Here is a 19853-nt window from a genome sequence, read left to right as displayed (position 1 = left end):
GCAAACGCTCCAAGCATACGCCTGATGAGCCAATGAGTCCTCCGGAACGCTCCTATGCGCAAGTGGCCTCTGATCCTGTGGATTCGCAGGAAATCGACTGGGAGCATTTGCTGGACTTCGCCAATACTCTGCTCGGCGATTATGTCCAGCATGATACCGAATCTTTTTCTGTTGCGGGAACGGATGATGTGCTGGAAGCCACGGTGGACCCCAAATCAGTCTTGCGATCCTTCTCGGTGTTCTATGACCGTGCAGTTATACTTTTCTTCATTGGCAGGATCCCAGTGCTTTCGCATATTCGCCAGTGGCTACACCATCTATTGCAAGGGGAGTCTGTTGAGGAAATCTTCCTTGGACCTCGCGGGTTTTATGAGGTCCTGCTGAAATCGGAAACGCATCGCGCTGAGCTCCTGTCCAAGTTGCCGCTATTCTTTGATCGCCGCTTGGTTCATGTTGTGCCATGGCGCCCCATGGCCGACTTCCAGCGTCTGCTTCAACGCGAATGCCCGGTGTGGGTAGAGGTGGAAAACTGTCCGGCGGTTTATTGGCCCATGTTGAAGGATGCGATGGCAGTTGTGGGAACAGTGCTGGTTCCCCCAAGCCTCAGGGCGATGAACCGCAACCGTTTATGCATGCTATGGGACACGGCCAGGAAAAGGCCCGCGTGGCTTCGCCTCAATTGTTCGGGCATGCATCCTTTGTATTTTCGCTTAAAATGGGGCAACTTTATGGGCCACTGCTTTTCATGTGGTAAATTGGGGCATTTCATGGCCGAATGCCCTGAAAAGCAATCGTCTTCGGAGGATGCGCAGGTTGTGCTGCCCAAGGACGACATGGTGCTTGATGCCACGCCTCAGGAAGCCCTTCAGTCTCCTCATGTCATGGATAAAGGCAAACAACAGGTCCTGAGTGTGGATTCCCGTCGCACTGACTGGATTGAGGCACGTCCTAAAAAAGGTAAAAAGTTGGATGCAGGCCTGGCGGATCCTGGGCCTCCCGCTTCCCAGGATTCCGTGCGCACGTATACACGCCGGAAAGAAATGGCCACTTCATAGCAGGCTGCGCGTCCTATGGCCCCGTCGGGCCCCCGCAATCAGTCTCCAAGGAGAGCCTATACCGACGGCCCCAGAGGCCCACCTGCCAAGCTGGCGTTCGATGCCAAAGGAAATGTTATTACACCCTGGGATCGGCGTTATCCCCGCCCCTCTCCCAAGGCAGTGGATTTCCCTTCTACCTCCAAAGCAGGTCGCCAGAATTCTTTTGCAGTATTGGCTGATTTTCTGGATGAGGGTGTCCTGGATGCTCTCGCGGAAAAGGTGAAATCGAGGTAGCAGGTGCCTCGTTCCTGACTTCCTTCTTTGAGGATACATGAAGATAGCCACGTGGAATGTGCGAGGCATTTGCTCTCGCCATAAGCAACATGCCATGTGGACCGTCTTGCACGAGAACCAGTGGGATGTATTGTGTGCAATTGAGCACAAAAGTCACGGTGAAGCAGGAAAAGTGATGGATTGTCATGGATTCCGTCTGTTTTATGCAGGGACCCATGCTACACACTATTCGGGCGTGCTGATGATTGTCCATGAGAAATATCAGCCTGTCCTTGTTAAAAATGATGTGCAGGGCCGCTTTCTGGTGATCGAAGTCTTATTTGAAGGAGAGATTTTATGGCTGTTGGGCCTCTATGTTCCGAATGATCCCGCATCCCGACGGGATCTTTGGTCCACTTTGCAGGGCTCCATGTCACTCGGCCGAAGGGGGTTCTTGATGGGAGATTTCAATATGTGTGTTGACTCTTCTCAGTCCACTTCAGGGCATTCGGTAATGGATACGCCGGAAAGCCGGGTGTGGAGTTCCTTTGCTTTGCACGTGCTCAAGCAAGATCTTTGGTCGTGGCTTCACCCTTCTTTTTCAGGGTTTACTTTTCATTCCGCACAATATGCAACTACCTGGTCGCGACTGGACAGAATGTATATCATGCAGGGCGATGATTTTCTTCCCGAGATGCTGGAAATGAAGGTCTTGCGGCAATATGCGTTGTCGGACCATTTCCCCCTCCAGCTTGAGATGCGGGCACACTCTATTGCACCTTTTGTGCAATTCCTGGATAGGCTCCCTTTACGTTTCAACTCCTCTTATTTGAAGCATTCAATTTTCCAGGGCTATATGCAGCAGCTGATTGAGAGGTTCTTATTGGACTTCGCCTCTGAGGGCTGGCCTTCATTTGCACGGCTGCTCTCTAATGTGCAGCGGGTTGCTCGCCAGTATGGGATCCATCATGCCTCACTTTGCCGCCGACGTCGACATGCAGCAGAAGACTTACTGGCTTTGGTCCGTTCCTTGCTCCTGGATTCCCCTGATGATGATTTTCTGCTGTCTCTGGAGAGGCGGTTGGCCCATCTTATTCAAGTGTTTCAGTTGAAATCTTATCAACAGGCCAAGCTGCACAACTTGATGGACACAATGCAAGATAGCGCCTGCCAGTCTCATAAGTTCTTTCGCGCCTTGCATGCGTCTCCGGCTCGCGAAAATATGACCAGACTCCAGGATTCGGAAGGTCGCATGGTCACGGATCCACAGACCATTGTCACTATGTGCAGAAACTATTTTATGGAACTTCTTGGTTCCTCTTCCTCGCCTTCTAGCCAGGTTACGCATGCCCGCTCGGTCTTCTATCATCTGGTCCGCCAACAGGTTCCAGTTGATATGCAAGCCGCTTTGGAGACGGATATTTGCGAGGAAGAGGTTATGGACGTTTTGTTGCACCTGCCGAATGATAAAAGTCCTGGCTGGGATGGTCTCACTAATGAATTCTTTCAGACCTCGGCCACGCAGTTGGTGAAGCCATTGGTGGCCATGTTTCAGCAGGTGTGGGAAACGGGGGTCATGCCCTCCTCATGGAAAGAAGGCCTTATCAAACTAATTCCAAAGGTCCCTTCGCCGTCAAAGTTACAACACTGGAGACCAATCTCTTTGATGGGCTCCATGTATAAAATCTACTCCAAAGTGCTGGCGAATCGGCTCCACAAGCACCTTCCAGCTATTGTGCATCCTCTCCAATATGGTTTCATTAAGGGATGCAACATTCTGCATAATATCTTAAATGTGCAAATGGCTATTGACTATGTGCGGCACTCCGGTCAGGAAGTGGTATTGATCCAATTGGACTTGGAAAAGGCGTTTGATTATGTGGACTGGTCTTTCATTGCAGACCTCATGTCGGCTATGGGCTTTGGTACCCGAATGTCCCGATTGATCTACACCATTAGTGCGGAGGCTTCCTCCAGAGTTATGCTTAATGGTGGAGTTACAGAGCCATTTGTCCTTGCACGCTCGGTCAGACAGGGTTGTCCTTTGAGCCCTCTCTTCTTTGCCCTGGCGACTCACCCGGTCCTTTCAATGTTATCCTCCATGGCAACCTCTGCTCAGCTGGCCGGGCTGTCTCTTCCGTTGGGTCAGCACTTCGTTAGCCAATCTTTGGCTAATGACACCTTTATGATTTTGCAGGCGGACAGGGACAACATTCGAAGGGCATTAGATGTTTGGACACTCTTTGATCAGGCCTCTGGGCTTCGCATCAATGCCCTTAAGTCAGCCATTCTCAGTTGTACGGAGCCTGATTTGCAGTCCTTAGGCTGGCAAGGCCAGGTGGTTTCCCGTGGCTCCATTGTCAGGCATCTTGGATACCCATTGGGGGTGGATGTACGGCCAAAAGCCCTGCTGGAGTGGATTTCACAAAAATTGGCGGCGAAGTTTATGTATTGGAAGTCGCAAGCGTGGCCATTCCATGTCTGCCTCAAAGTGGCTCAGACAATCATGCTTCCAATATTGCATGCATTGCAGAAGAATAATGTACCATTCAAATGGACAAGAGTGTAAATTTCAGCATTTGATGCATTAAAAGAAAAGATGACTTCGGATCTTGTGCTTGTATTGCCCAATCTCAGGAAGTCATTTGTTGTGTAGTGTGATGCATGTGGAAACAACATTGGGGCTGTTTTAATTCAAGATGGCCGTGTGGTTGCTTATGAGAGTCGTGTTCTCCATGGTGCAGAGAGGAATTTGCAGGTCTATAAGAAAGAGCTCTTGGCTGTAATTCATGCACTTTCCATATGGAAACACTATCTCTTAGGTGTTGATTTCACAATGTAGGCAGACCACCAGACTTTGCGCTACTTTTTGACTCAGATGAAGTTATCTGAGAAGCACATGTGGTGGGCAAACTTTTTGTCTATGTTTCACTTTCAGATTATGTACATAGATGGCAAAAAGAATGTAGTGGATGATGCATTGTCACGTAAACCTCAGTTGTTGGCTGTCAATATGGTTTATCACACTGAGTTGGATGCCATGAAGGATCAATATGCTGCTGATTTTGACTTTGGAAATGTCTATGTGATCAACTTTGCAATGGCCAAACGCATGATCTTTTTGTACTTCAAGAGGGCTTTCTGATGATGCATGGATGACTATGTGTCACAAAGCAGTTGAGGGCTAAGGTGATAACTGAGAGTCATGCCCCTCCTTATGCGGGTCATAGGGATATTGATGCCACAATTAAGGCAGTTGATCACTTCTTTTATTGGCCGCTTTTGTTAGGACATGCATAGTATGCTAGAAAGTTAAGTATGATAGACAAAAGATGCCGGGTTTTTTTTGCAGCCCTTGCCTATTCCCGATAGGCCTTAGCAGAGCATTGCTATGGATATTATCTTTAAGCTTCCATGCACACCTACAGGGAATGATGGGATATGGACTATCATATGCAGGTTTAGTAAGCAGGCCTGTTTCATTTTAGTGAGGAAAAAGATAAAGTTTGGTCATATGGCACGGCTTTTTATGCAACATGTGTTTAAGTATCACGGTATGCCAGAGTCGATCATTAGTGATCGTGACCCACAGATGACAAGTTTGTTTTGGAAAGGATTGTTTGAGAACATGGACACAACGTTGAAATTCTCTTTATCCTTCCATCCACAAACTGATGGTCAGGATGAGGAGGCAAATTCCACAGTGTTAGATCTTTTGAAGTGCTATGTATCAGACCACAAAGCACAGTGGGAACAGTATTTACCGTTGGTTGAGTTTGCATACAACAACACAGTGCATAGTTTCACTCGTAAGGCTCCTTTTGAGGTTGTAGAAGGTGGTAAGAAAGTACCCCTTATTTTGCACACAAAAGATAAGATCTTTGAGGCTGATCCCTATGTGGAAAGCATGGATACAGCTTATCAGAAGGTTAAGTATGTGCTTCAAAGATCACAGGATAAGCAAAAGAGAGCAGCTGATCGTCATAGGTGTGCTTTGTACTTTGTAGAGGGCGATTATGTATTGGTGCAATTTGAAAAGGCACGGCTGAAAAAGATGAAGGGCAAAGAGCGATTGTATCAAAAGTTGTCAATGAGATACTATGATCCATTTCAAGTGTTAGAGAGGATCAGTGATGCATGCTACAGGCTGGAATTGCCTCCACACTGGCGGATACACAATGTCTTTCTTGTGAGTTTGCTTAGATCTTTTCACGGAGATGTGCTAGAGGTTGTATCTGCTGAAATTCAGCCGGAGATCGAAGAGCTCAATGAAATAGTGGTACTAGAGCAGATTTGGCACACAGAGAGGAAGATTAGGGGTAAGGGTTCCAGAACGTACTTGGTGAAGTTTCAGAATTATTCACCAATGGATGCCAAATGGATGAAGAAGGATGATGTCATGAGGACATGTATTTTTGAAACCTCACTTGACATGTGGATTAATTTTTAGTCACACGATTAAGTAAATGTTACACATGTAAGGTGCAATTGGGATTAGAGTAAATTTACGAGTTCGGGACCTGAGAAAATCATAGGATATCAAATGCAAAAGTTGCTATAAGTTATGTTGCACAGGTACTTGGTGGTATCTGGTGTCAATTGTTGGCCTAGGTCATTCATTTGGCCATAAGTGTTAGTTGTGGTGATGACACTAGAGATGTGGTGTTTAATGGTACCTAATGCCAATCTAATGGTCAAAAATGGCACAGAGAGACTTGGGAGTGCCTAGCCAATTTAATTATTGGCTAGTGAGATTATTTTTGTGGGCAGTGAAATAATTATTAGATTAATTTTTAGTAATTAAAGATTGAAAATTAATATTTAATGATGGATAATGTTGGGAAAACCATTTGGGAAGGTTGCCACTTGGCAAACTTGCCCATACAGGCTAGTAAAAGGCTGAAGAAGAGGAAAAACAAGATCATTCTTGTTGTAGCAAATGTGGGAGAGTTGTGGGCAGCCATGGCCAACCTATTTTCAGCCATTGCGGCCAGCCACGAGTGAGTTTTGAGTGGATAATGTTGGAAAAACCATTTGGAAAGGGTGCCGCTTGGCACATTTGCCCATACAGGTTGGTAAAAGGCTGAAGAAGAGGAAAAACAAGATCATTCTTGCTGTAGCAAATGTGTGAGAGCTGTGAGCAGCCATGGCCAGCCTATTTTCAGCCATTGTAGCCAGCCACGAGTGAGTTTTGAGGAGATGATTGCAAATTCGGACCCTCCACAGCTGGATGATTGCATCCAGGTACAAGGTGACAGCTGATTTGGATGTCTTAGCTGTAGGCGACAGCATTTAATATTGTTGTGGTAGGGCATCAGCTGCATTTGATTGATTTTTAGTCATTCTTCGCGACAAGACTCTGAATTTTCTCTCTCTACAACTTTCTCTCTCATCTCCTAGCCATTTCATAGCCTTGATCTGAAGATCTCAGCATTTGGACCCTTGGAGGCTGAGAAATTGCAAATTTCTTTGTTGTAAACCCTAATTCACAGCAGAAATTAGGGTTTAGTAGTAGCCTCGGGAAGCATGCTAGAAATTGGAAGCTCCAAGACTTAGATTTTTCAGGGCTGAAGGTGAATTTCAGCTAAATTCAGGTGGAGGACTAGCCGGCCATTGAATTTGGGGCATTTTCATTATCTATAAAGTGGGTGAAGGCCAATTAAGTGCCCGATTCAAGGGGCAAATCAGATTGAAGACTTGTTGGTCACTTTGGACAGCAAGGGGAGTTTGGATTGCGAAGGGGATTGGGAGAATTGCATTGTAAATCAACTTCTTCTTCAATAAAGCTAAAGAAATACTGAAAGGGGCACCAATTTTGGGGCCAATCGGGTGTGCATTGTCCAAGGTCAGTAGGTAAATTTGTATTTTCAGATTTGCATTTATTGTTTGCTGCTGTAATTAAGTTGTAATTAGGGATTTACCGCCCATCCACGGAAGGAAGGCTGGTTTCATGGGCACTTGCATTTTGGACATGGCCAGTTTGTATACTAGTTGGGCCTCAATTTGCCTATTTATAGGCAGCTTGCCCCTTCACTCGTACATCCAGTAGATCATCTTCTCAGCCAGTGTCCATCGTCATCATCTTCACCTCCTATGTCTATCTAGTCCTCCATATACTTTGTATCATTCAGGCATGCAACATCCTTTGTTGGAGAGAGGGAGTCCAGGTTTTGTTTTGTTTTTAGAAGTCTCTTACAAGGCTGACCTTGTAATTTCCCTTTGGATATTTTGTTTGAGGGGATTTATTAAATAATCTTTTTTTTTTCCTGGAAAGAGAAAAGAACACATGCATAGTTGACCCACAACTGTCCCCTTGCAAATACATGATTGGGTCAGGAGCCACTAGGACCCACTCCTGAACAAGATGGAGGCACATTGAGCTCACCATCTTCAATCTACACATGCCAAAAAAAGCTTGAATTTCATCAGAAGGAAAAGCCATACAAAGTTGCATGTATAATTAAGCTCTTCAATAGAACATTTGTTCTTTTTCTTTTTTATAATATGTGTAAGCTGTGGAAATTTTGTAAAAGCTAGCAGTACTGGCCAGTACATTTGTGCCTACCCCATGCACAACTAATGATTATATTCAGGTGTTATGCATGCTTGATTTGCAGCTCTCTTACTTAGGATATTGTTGATATGTAAGTGATGTTGTCAAACCTTTTTGTGGGTTTGTAAGCAAGCTACATTTAGTATAGGAGAACTCCACATGTGCCTCACCAGCGGTTACAGGTTGAAGTACTGCAAGAGTGGGAGTTGGTGCAAGGTTCTTCACAGTTATGACTGATCTTATATCAGAATATAAATGGTTTGCTTCTGTTTAGCTGGTGCCAAATGGTATAAATAATTATAATGTCGGTTTACTCTTTACTTCGCTTCATCTCATACATCAAAGTTGTGCAATATTCTTACCTAATAGTGTTTGAGCATATGCAGAGAGATCTGTAAGGTTTCTGGAACATTTTGTAATCTTTTCTCTTTTTTCACAGCTATGATTGTTGCATCAGCATTAGTGATCTGGAATGGATTGATCCTTTTAAGCGGTACTGAGTCACCTGTGGTTGTGGTGCTTTCAGAGAGTATGGAACCAGGTTTCAGAAGAGTAAATTTCCAAGTCTCTCTTTTGTTTCTTCTGCATATATATCATCAAGGTGCCACTTCAACATGTGAAATGCCTAAGCCATACTGCTTTGTTGGATGGATTGGTGCAGGGTGATATTGTTTTCCTAAAAATGAGTGATGCTCCAGTGCGAGCTGGAGAGATTGTGGTTTTTCGTGTAGATGTAAATCTTTGACTCTCTCATTTTCAGTTTCATCGACTTTATTGCAATATTGTGTAGAAAAGGGAATTGATCTCAGTTCAAGTTCTCTTTTGACACCTGATGCTCTATCTTTATACACATTTGTCAATCTTTCTGACATCTGTTTACTTTTATAGTGTTGATGTTGTGGATTTGTTCCAAAATCTTATGCAAAGCCTTAACAATTCAGAAACTGCAATTGTGGTTATACTCTAATGAGGTATTGGATTCCTGAGATTGTTTTTTCTGCTTTTTGATGTAGGGCCATGAAATACCTATAATTCATAGGGTTATAACGGTGGGTTCAATACTCTTTAGAAACCCTTATAAAAGTTTCATGTTATCCGGAAAGTATGTTTTATTTCTTACCAGCAAAGGAAGTCCTCCAATATGGTTTGATTGTTGCAAAGCAATAAAATTGGTTGCAGTCTATTGCTACTGGAAGTTTATTGAGATCCACCTTTGTTACTGAATTCTGCAGGTACATCAAGATCGTTCAACTGGTGAAGTGGATGTCTTGACTAAAGGTGAAGGACTGGTGAAATAGTAGTGTGCTGCATTGGCTTCTTTTACTGTTGCTAGTAACAGCTAATTTACAATATGCATTGTATTTGTGCACATCTTTGTTCGAGATGTGTGTGAATATACTTGTAACTTCAGTATCCAAAGATGTTAAAGATGGTTCTTCAGTGACACAGCCCAATGGACTTAGCTAATTGCATGTAGTTCTCAGCTGAATTTAGGCTCTGGCTATTAATACTATGAACAGGAAGTTGAAGTGCTTGCATTGATATAAAAGCTTACCATGCTATTTCACTTGTAAATTAATAGCTTCGGTTGAAGGTAACTGTGGTGCTCTTAATGTTTTGGAGACTATTTGATATGAATGCTTTGGCACTGGTGAGGAAGTGCATGTTAAGTTAAAAATGTGCATTATAGTTTTAACCTTCATTAGCTCATTTCAAACAGCCCCAAAACTCAAAATGCTCCAAAGTTTCTATGTTCCATAAGCAAACACCCAAACTTTTGGTTGGATCCACATCTAAAAGAGTTTGCCTAGCCATCTGTCAATCCTGTTTTGCAGATCTACATGCTTTCCTCCAGCGGGTGCTTTGTTCCACTGCTGTCTACACCCTGCACAGAGGACATCTCAATTTGTGATCTGTGTATCCAGTGTGCTCAAGCTGGGGCGCTTCCCTAGCAGCTGTCATCTGTTACCTGCACCCTGTTCCGGAGCTGTCTACACCTGCATTTGCTGCTGTCAGCTGCTGCCAAGCTCAGCCTGGAGCCATTCATCGCCATCAGTTGCCAGAAACTGCCTGCAGGAGGCTGCATTTGCAGCTGCTTGCTGCCGCCCAGCATCTACAGCATACCTTGGAGCAGTCGCCCTATTGCCAACTACCGCATCTGCAGCATGGTGTGCATTTCTCAACTGCTGCCCTACGTCTCATCTCCTATGTAGGCTGCCCTGCTGCCACTGCCACAGGTCGTGTTCCGGACAAATTACACACTCTGATGTGTGTCTACAGCAGCTGACTGTACACAGAGACTGCTTGCTGCAATTTGGGATCTGTTCAGAGTATGACAACCTCTCCAGTTCATCTCTTCCCAGGTCCATTCTAAGACATAGAGGTTCAAGGTTATTGTATTCACTCTGTATGGTGTGTTTTTAGCATTCATTCTTATTGACTCTGAGTTACTCTTTATCTTTGAATTCTACTGTTTATCAGTGTAGTTTGTCATACACTTTGTGTTTATCTTCTTTGTTCGAGCATTTCCTTACACAATATCAAAGCTAGGAACATACTAAAGATATCTAAGCCTTGATCTAAAAGCTCGACATTGAAGAGAAGTAAGAATACAAAAGGGAAGATGTTTTCAAATACTAATCACCAAAGCAACCTCCAACTTAACCTATACCAAGGACCAAACAGGACTAGTATTCATAGTGTACTTCTAGGGAGTCTGACATAGGTGGGGACAACTCTGACTACTATGGATATTGTAGGATATATTGAATCTCTCGTGCCAAATATGACTCGATTCTCATGCATCGGACTCAAAAGCTTCTTGAAGGTAACTATGACAAAGTTCCTTTAGATTATGTGCACAAATCTAATGAACTTGTAGGATTGTTGGAATCCCCTACTACAACCAGTCCCCCGATCAGAAAGGGAAACATTGATTATATACCATTCTTCAATCTAATTCCATCTTCATCGATGAAAGGTAAACAAGTTGAAATTTCCATTCCTTCCTTCATTCCTTCTTTTGTTATGCAAGATATTGGATGGCGGAGCTTTTGTAAGCTCGACTGTCGGAATTGATAGAACACTTATTATTTCAAGTGCTTCATTTGATTCAGCAATGGTCACCTCTCACGTAGCTGATACATCTCTTGCACTCGTTGATCTATCCATTCTTCTCCCAAACCATATAAAAGCAAGAACGAATGAATTGACAAGGATTAAATGAACTCACCATCTTACTTTCTCCTCGACATTGTGAAGCAGAAGCTTGATGGTAGTTTCATGATCCATGCCGATGGTACTTGATCCACCTCCTCTATTCCAATAGAAGCAAGAAGAAGCATGCTCTCAAGTTTACACATTGCAAGAATGAGCTTATCCATTCACTTTCTAGCTTTTATACATGGGATTTTGAGTTTGGGCTTTTACTCAAGTTGGGCGGCCAATTTTTTTGCTTAGCTCCAAGCTGTTCTTTCTTGATTTATGCATGTGCATTTAGATTATACTGAATGTTATGAAAGTGAATGAAAGCTAGTGCCCATGTTCTTATTGAGTTGCGGCCTTTCTTTCCGGTAAAAAATGTTACAACTTGTACGGGTGCTATGCCCGGATCTTAAAAATAATATTACAATTAATTGTATGGCTTTGGATATTGATAAAAAATTATAACATGCCTTGCGTCCTTTGCTTGATTTGCATTTCTCTTTGCTTTTGTAGCCTTTGTTTGCCTTTGCCAGTTGGCTCTGCTATTCTGTCCCCTTTTTGTTTAATTGTTAACATTGAATTAAGTCATGAAGGAGATAAATCGTTTCTAGTTTGCTAACACAAAATGAGGCGATTATAAGAAAAAGTCAAGTATATCTTTTTCAAGTTCTTCTTGTACAAGGCAGATTGTTTTTGGTGCTCCATCTTCTATATTTCAATTTTCATCATCTCTATTTAATTCACAAAATCTTTTTGATACATATACTTCACTTCCATCCATACCTCAATTTCAAATCCCACCCATTTTTTTTTGCTACACCTTGATTCCTTAATCTTAGGACCACACACCACTAAGGGGACCATCAAACTTAACACATTTTACTTCTTTAAGCTCTCTACTTTTGTGCAACTGCATGGTGGAGGTGTACTGGTGGTGGGGGTTAATCCCCCACACCAAGCACCTTCAAGTTTTGATTCGCAAGAGTTATCTACCCAAGTGTATCCACCCCTTAGTGTTGCCCAGTTGTGCACATGTCCTTACCTACTGGATCTTCTAGCTATGTTTAAGTGTCTCAGTCTAGTTGGGCAAGGGTAGCAAATTTTATTTACTTATTGCTGCTCTAAGTTGTGGGGCTTACTTATCAGACCTCATAGGAATCATTAGTAGCGCTATTAGTTGTTGAACAACCGAAATATGTTGTCTAATAGATGCTTAAGAGCTTGCTCTTTCTAATGCATAAATAGTTATAAATTGTAAGTACCTTGAACAACACAGGATGCTCAGCAATTATAATATTCACTTGTTTTTGAGACTTGAGATTTCTAGAAATGGAGGAAGCAAATACTTGAAGCTGAAAATGACAATTATTTAGAAAATTATAGCTATGGAAATGTTAAAGTAATGGAGACAAGATTGAGGGTTGAAGATGGGAAAAACCCCTCTCTCCCCCCTCTCCGCGAAGGAATGTATTTCTACTCAATCCAAGTCCTTTAGGGAAGAGCTTGGTTACAATCAACTTGAGAGTGAGGAGAAGTATTTCGTACTCTCACAAAATTATGTAAAGATGTACATGTGTATATGCATCACTTACTAGGCAATAAAAACAATTGATTTTTTAACAAGATGAGAGTAGAAAGAGAGAGAATTGGTATTCTCCATTTGATCAATGATACATTGATATGGCTTGCTTCTTATTCTAAAAAGGAAGAAAGACCTTGAGAAGGAGGGATTGTAATGAATTTACAGGTTTGTTGTCCTATAAAACATTAATGAAAGAAGAGAGAATATAGAGGTATTCAATGATGATGGAGATGGATGGGGCCAACTACTTTAGACTACCTTAGCTATTGTATAAAAGTTTACAACCAAGAAAATTGATGTGCAATGAGAAAAATGAAGCTCTCTTTATAGGAGAAAGAGAAGAGTGAGTGCAAAAAGAGAAAGTGGAGTAGCATAAGACAAGCATCCGTCACATGTCATGAGGTGTAGCAAGTGGTGGGGCTTGTTTGACAACTGTCTTGACATTTGTCTCTTCTCTGGAAAACACTTTCGTGACTGGAAATGACTAGAATCAGCTTGTAGGAACTCCACTTGGCATGAACTGTGGGAAACACAGCTCCCTATTGCTGCCCCAAACTTTCTGATCACACAAGATTTCTTTTTTTTTTTTCGTAATCAAGATCTCTCTCTCTCTCTCTCTCTCTCTCTCTCTCACATACACACACAACCTTTGAAGTTTGAGGCTTGAGCAGTGCAGTTTGCAGTGTATTCAACATGGGCCTTGGGGCCTACATTGTCACTATTCACAATGCACATTGGCCTATCTCCCTATTTGTAAATTCTCTCATATGAATTGTACCCAGCCTATATACCATTTTGTACCTACTCAATTAGTTTATCATAGCATTAGATGATAGTTTTATTGGGACCTGGAAAGTTTCCCAGACATTTTATATGTAGCATTTTGGTCTCATAGGCCAACTTGGCCTTTCATAGACGTTAATATAACTTACTTTCTCTCTCTCTCTCTCTCTCTCACCCTTCAAAGCATAGTTGTTTGGAACGGGGAACGGGAACAGGGGGGAATATCCAAGGTTGGGGAATAGGAACAGGGGGAACGACACGTCTTAAGTGCCCCAAATATGCCCTGCATGACCCAAATTGCCCAAAAGAATGTCCCCCTAGTTGCCCCAATACCCCTCAATACTCCAAATTGACCCAAATGACCCAAAATTAACTCGATCATCCCCATAGCTCCAAACTGCCCTGAATTGCTCCAATTGTCCCAATTTCCCTTGAATGAGGATAGGCTGAAATTTGATTGTGATTTGCAAGAATTGATAATGCATCAAATTTGAATTTTGCATGGACTCTTGATTGGCTTGTGAGTTGTCTTGATACTTTGAATCTTCAACTAGAGAGAGAGAGAGAGAGAGAGAGAGAGAGAGAGAGAGAGTAGTGTGTGCACATTAGGTAATGGAGATGGGTGAACATGTGGTAGAAGGAGTGTGATACAAGCAAAAAGAAAATACTAGAAAAAACGTCAATTTTTTAGCAATAGGCTTGGAACGGGAATTCCAAAGAGGGAACGGTAGGGGGAACGGCAAGGAACGGCATTGGGAATGGCAAGGAATGTTCCTTGACCATTTCACCTCCTCAGAGGTTTTGGAATGCGTTAGGCTGTTCCTATAGGCCCAAACGGCCATTCCTACAATCCCGAATGGCCGTTCCTTGTTTCTATGCTTCAAAGGCTACAGGTTGCAATATGCACTGTGGAGTATGCAGCCTGCATTGTTAAAGCTGAAGTTGAAGCCTACAACTAACAATGTCATGTGACATGTCTACATAAAATTTGTGTCAGGTTTTAACTTTTGAAAATGGGAAGAAAGCGGAAAGTGGAATGGGATCATGTTATTGTTGTCAAAATAGTTGGAAAAGGGACACATATTTTGGGATTGACAGGTCTTGGTGTGGAAAAGTGCACTGTAGTAAGTGCAAAGGATGTTTGCCGTAGATTGCATGTGGGTGTTGGAGTGCAAGACTCCATTGCAAACATTGATGTAGCTATGTCAGATTTGGGAGATGCTTCTCATGTCAGTGCCTCTAGCAATGTAGATGCAAGTGTTATTGTTGGGCAGCTTGGGCAATCGAGCTCTGTTGAGCATGTGAGTAAAAAAAAGAAAGTGGCTAAATCACGGGGTGCATTGGAAAAAGCATGGGATTTGCAACACGAAAGGAGGCAGACATTGCTGTTCATTGCTTCTTCTTTTATGTAGAGGATATCCCATTTTGGAAAGCAAAGAGCTCGTATTTTCTTGGCATGCTAAAGATAGTTGGGCAGGTGGATCAAAGCTATAGACCACCTTCATATCATAGTCTATGCACGAAGGGCCTTGTGGAGGAGGTTAAATGCATTGACTGTGAGTTGCTTGATATTAGGGATGTTGGGTCTAAAGTCTCTTCGTCTCTGTGTATATAGTCATACGGGCGTGAATACATCCTTATTGTATCCTAATATGTAAATACATTCTTTCATTCTTTATGTACCATCACAGTCTGGTACACCTATCTTTGCGTTCACTCTCTCTAACTCTCTAACTCTGTTGCTCATGCCTCTATCTTGCACTCCATTGCGCACTCTCTCCCCTTTAAACTGGTATCAGAGCATAGAGTGCACGCTTCCCGAGATCAAACCTCGAGGCAAAAGGAAGTCAGTCGAGCAGGAGTCTCGGGCTCTCAGCTCAGAGTGGGTTGCAGACGGATTGCAGGACAGTCAATAGGTGCTAGTCGCCCGACCAACAGGTGCTAGGTCTGTTGTGTGCGACTAGGGTGACAAGGCAGGCACAGGCACAGGCACAGAGTGTTGGGAAAGAGGGGACAGCGCGGGCTGCAAGCGCGCGACTGGATAGAGGTGACCGGCCATGTCGCGTGATTGACGTGACAAACCGGCGGGTCAACGGATTAGAAGTTGATACGAGCACATATATATGCAGTACACATGTTGGGCAGCTCCCATTGAGTTGATATATTGCTGATTATTCATGTTGTAGCAGTCTTAGTGATTATTTGCAGATCTGGGATTGTTGTAGATGTGTTTTTGGTGATATTGCTGAAGTAGGAGTTACCTAGCAGTGATGCATGCATTTAATGTATGCTGAAATTGCAGTTATACTGCTGAAAGTCATTTGTTCTACTTCTGTACATGTACTTGGACTGAATCTTGCTATTATTTGCTGAAAAATTCGGCTGAAATCAGCTGAATATTTGGCTCATTTTTCATGTCATAAATTGCAGCATTGAATTTCTGGTGTGTTGCTGAAAAATGGCTGCAAATGCTTCTAGCAGCAGTGACACTAAATCCCTCTTTGAAATCAAGAGGTTTGATGGCATTGGCTTTGACTTGTGGAAGGATAGGATGCAAGGCATTTTGTTTCTCAAGGACTGTGAAGATGCTCTCTTGGAGACTAAGCCTACAACTATGACAGATGTGGATTGGGCTAGACTTAACAAGAAGGCCATTACATACATTAAGATGGGAGTGTCTGATGATGTATTTACAAATATGAAGCGTCTTGATACAAGTTATGCTATATGAAAAAAGCTTAAGGACACTTATGAAAATACAACTCCTGTGAAACAAGTGCATATTATGTGTAAACTTGTGAACATGGAGTTGGATGAGTCTAAGCCAACATCTGAGCATTTCAGTGCTTTCATAGGGGTTTTGAGTCAGTTGCAAGACTTTGGTTTGGCGGCTTTCAATGATAAATTGAAAGCTATTTTCTTATTGATGACTTTGCCTGACAATTGGGAATCTTTGATTGTGTCAGTTCGCAACAACTTGGCTTTGACTTTTGATGGTGTTAGGGGTTCTATCCTTAATGAAGAAATAAGAAGAAAGTCTAGTGGTGAAAGCAGTGGCTCAGCTTACCATGTGAGAGGCAAGTCAGAAAAGAGGGGTAATGCAACCAATAAAGGCAAAAGCAGAAGCAAAAGCAAGGGCAAACAGTAGGATGCCACATGCTATCAGTGTGGGCGTAAAGGGCATTAAGAGCCCAATCGCTAGTACTTTAAGAAAGAGCAAGCAAGAAAGAAACCACAAGGTAAGAAAAAGAAAGATGATGACAACTCTTCCTTGAAAAGATATTGCAAAGGCAAATGTTGCATTTGTGTGGTTATTGAAGAGCTTCCTGACACTGAAGAGGTACTTGTTGCAGCCTCATGCACTTATGTAAATGTTATGGCAGCAGCATGTGATATGCACGTCACCAAAAAGGATGTAATTGATGCTTTACTTTCAGCTTATGATGGGTTGTCACAATCATGGATAGTGGACAGCGGTGCCTCTTTTCATGTTACCCTCTCTTTGGAGTCATTTTTTGAATACATTGCAGGTTGCCTAGGCAAGGTTTACTTGGGTAATAACTATGCATGTGAGATAGAGGGTCTAACAACTCAATCTCCTCTCTTACTGGAAGTGGGAGGCCACATAATCCGCTCACACATGACATGAGGAAGTGAGACATCGCCTTTGCGAATAGTAGAAACAGGTATAGGGCAAGGGGGCAACCCTGTCGAACCGATCTCTCCAGCCAAAACTCCTCCCCCCGCCTTCCGCCTATGAGAACCCTACTGGTGGCCGATCTGTACAGGGCGGAGACCCCACTAACCAAGCCTGTGGGAAACCCAACCTCGCTATGGTGCCCTCTAGGAAATCCTAGTCCACTCTATCATAGGCTTTCTCGAAATCCAAGAGTAGTACAGCTAGTCTCTGCCCACTGTGTTGAGCCCACTCTGTTGCCTCAAAGAAGGTAAATATATTGTCTAGGTTGCTCCTATCTTGGACAAAGCTTGTCTGTGTCACGGATGATATTTGGAAGCACGGGGCGTAGTCACCTACCAATCATCTTTGCCAGTGCCTTATAGGCCACTGACACTAAGGTGATCGGTCCATCAGTAGGGGGTCCTTCACCACTTTCCAGTAGGTAGTGAAGAAGGCCTTAGAGAGGCCATCCTCCCCTAGGCATTTCTGTCCATCATGTGTATGGAAAGCCTCCTCTAGTTCCTCCTCTGTGAAGGGGGCTAGGAGGGAGCGTCCCATCTCCTCTGTGACAAGGGGCGGAATGTGATCCCATACTTGCTGTCTACATCTTTGTTCTCTAGCTGAAGCTGTCTCTTGCTGGAAAAGGCGCATGTAGTAGTCGGTGGCAATCTCCATCACCTCGTCTGGGCTAGAACGGGTCCTCCCATACTAATGATCCCAGAAGCTGGGTATCTACTCTCCTACAGTGCGAGGTTGGTGCATCTGGAAGAACTCTCTGCACATCGTGTCCCCCTTCTGCGCCCAGAAGGCTACTGAGGTTCGGAAAGAGAACTTCGAGCGCTTGTTCTCTAGACTAGCAATGGCTGCCCGCGCACGCACCTCCTGTGCGTGGAGGATAGGGTCCCTTGGGGCCTCCTGCAATAATCTCTGTGTGGCTGCAAGGTCTCGTTGGAGTGCTTTCTCCTCCTCCCAGCTCTGCTATCTGGCGTGTATGGCTGCCTCTTGGCAGATTCTGCTCGACTCTACTAGGACCTTTGCAACCTCCTCTGCTATCCGGTCCCTTTTGCCCCACTCTCTGGTCCAAATCTGCTCTATCTGTCTCGTTATCTCCTTCCTCCTATAAATCAAGTCAGGGATCCGACAAGATCATGTGTCTAGGGCAGATGCTGGGGGGTCAAGTGTCAGGAGAACCGGGCAGTGATTGGACAAAGTGGTGTCTGCCAACCACTCAATCTAGCCTCCGGGAGAGCCTCCCCACTCTCCCATATAAAACCTGTCCAACCGCTCCAAGCCGCTTGTATCCCCAAGAGAAGTCCAATGACCTCTTCCTCTTGTGGAAGGCAGGGTCTCTCCAGGCATCGCGTGCTCCGATTGCCAGCAAAAAGACCTTCCATGCCTCGTGCTCCTCCCCAGCCATGCCTTGGTAGTTACTGCCTCTGCCTTGTTGGTCCTCCAGAGCCTCCAGATTGTTGAAGTCTCCTCCAACGATCTAGGAATTTACCTCTGGGAGTCCATCTGCAATCTCCACCCAGAACCTGCTACGTGCCCTAACCTCTGTAGGGGCATAGACATTGAGGACTCTAAGGCACGAGTCCCCAATATCCAATCTAGCCCATAGAACCCTCCTTGCCACTATCGTCCCGTGGTCTCGTACACAGGCGGTGAGACTTGGGCCAATAGAGGTGCATACGCCTCCACTCCTGCCATGGGCACCTATGGAGTACTCCTAGTAAGTGTGCGAGCTGCCCGACAACACCTTTCCTACCTGCTGGGCCTAGGTGGGGGTGAGTTTGTGCTCCTGCAGAAGCAAGATGTCGATCCGTTCGGCCATGGCAGGCTGCAGCTCCTGCCGAACAATCAACTTCTTGGAACCACGTGCCCCACTGTAGTGGAGGCTATTCACATTCAAGGATGCTAGGTGTAAACTCATGGGGAAACTTGTGACTGACCGAACAAGCATCTGTTTGGTGTGGAAGCTGCTGATGAGGAGGAGAAACTGAGGGGCGTTTAAGTACGCTTTGCCGCCGGTTTGGATGGCGAACTCCACTCCCCCATGGAGGCCCTCGGTCGGACCATAGGGGTGATAGATGCTCCAGGTGGTACTATCAATGCATCTATTAGCCATGTTGAGAGTCGAGATTCGGTACACGGGTAGAACTGGGCTGCCTGTGCCATGGGCCACTCGATCATGTCCCTCGGAGCTCTCCACTGTGGGGGGGTAAACTGGAAACTAGCATATCTAAGGAACTTTAGGGTTGACCAAGTTGGGATAATAATGCTCAAGTGTGGGACCTCGGCACCAGCCCACCATTTAATGTCCATCATGCACCCAGGCCACTACTGTGCAAACAATGCTAATCCTTCATCTCCCATCCATTGGGAGATGTGATCCGCCACCTGACTTTTCAACTCCTCCTCTATCTGTGTGGTCGTCCACTTCCCTAAGTGAGAGGACTGAAGAAAAAAGGCATAGTTCGGTCCATCCGGTGGTGCTAATAGATGGACCTTGTCCCTCCTTGACTTATGAACCATGAAGATCCCCACCTCTAGAGGTAGTGGGAACTCTCCGCGCTCCACAACTCTCAGGTAGGACCATGGGCCACTATGGAAGAACTCCTGTGGCAACAACTATACCTGTCTTGGGAAGGTGTGACGGGCGGCAGGGGCGGACGAGCTGGTGGCTGTATGGGAGGGGGAGGACTGTTGGTGCGAAGAGGAAGTAGGTGTGTGTGGCTCATCACG

At 44.4% G+C, this 19853-nt stretch overlaps 1 protein-coding gene across 3 annotated transcripts in view; it reads left to right on the top strand.

The window, feature by feature from the left end:
* LOC148020227 (uncharacterized) overlaps nt 1-19853 on the top strand; it is a 145123-nt gene that overhangs the window by 19024 nt on the left and 106246 nt on the right. The window contains exons 1-6 of one of the 3 annotated variants that reach the window (XM_087700551.1): nt 7013-7155; nt 8303-8415; nt 8525-8596; nt 8877-8912; nt 9096-9141; nt 9699-10574. In XM_087700551.1, the coding sequence (XP_087556677.1) occupies nt 8305-8415; nt 8525-8596; nt 8877-8912; nt 9096-9141; nt 9699-9775 (342 nt within the window). In that variant the 5' untranslated portion in view covers nt 7013-7155; nt 8303-8304 and the 3' untranslated portion in view covers nt 9776-10574. Of the gene's footprint in view, nt 1-7012; nt 7156-8302; nt 8416-8524; nt 8597-8876; nt 8913-9095; nt 9142-9698; nt 10575-19853 lie in introns of those variants that run through there. The other 2 variants (XM_087700549.1, XM_087700550.1) reach the window with 2 other exon arrangements.

Source organism: Lygodium microphyllum, chromosome 19, assembly GCF_053477565.2.
Source record: "Lygodium microphyllum isolate KBCC chromosome 19, Lygodium_microphyllum_v1.1.10, whole genome shotgun sequence".
NCBI lineage: Eukaryota > Viridiplantae > Streptophyta > Polypodiopsida > Schizaeales > Lygodiaceae > Lygodium > Lygodium microphyllum.
The sequence above is the reverse complement of the archived record's forward strand: the minus strand, read 5'-3'. Positions and strand labels throughout refer to the sequence as shown.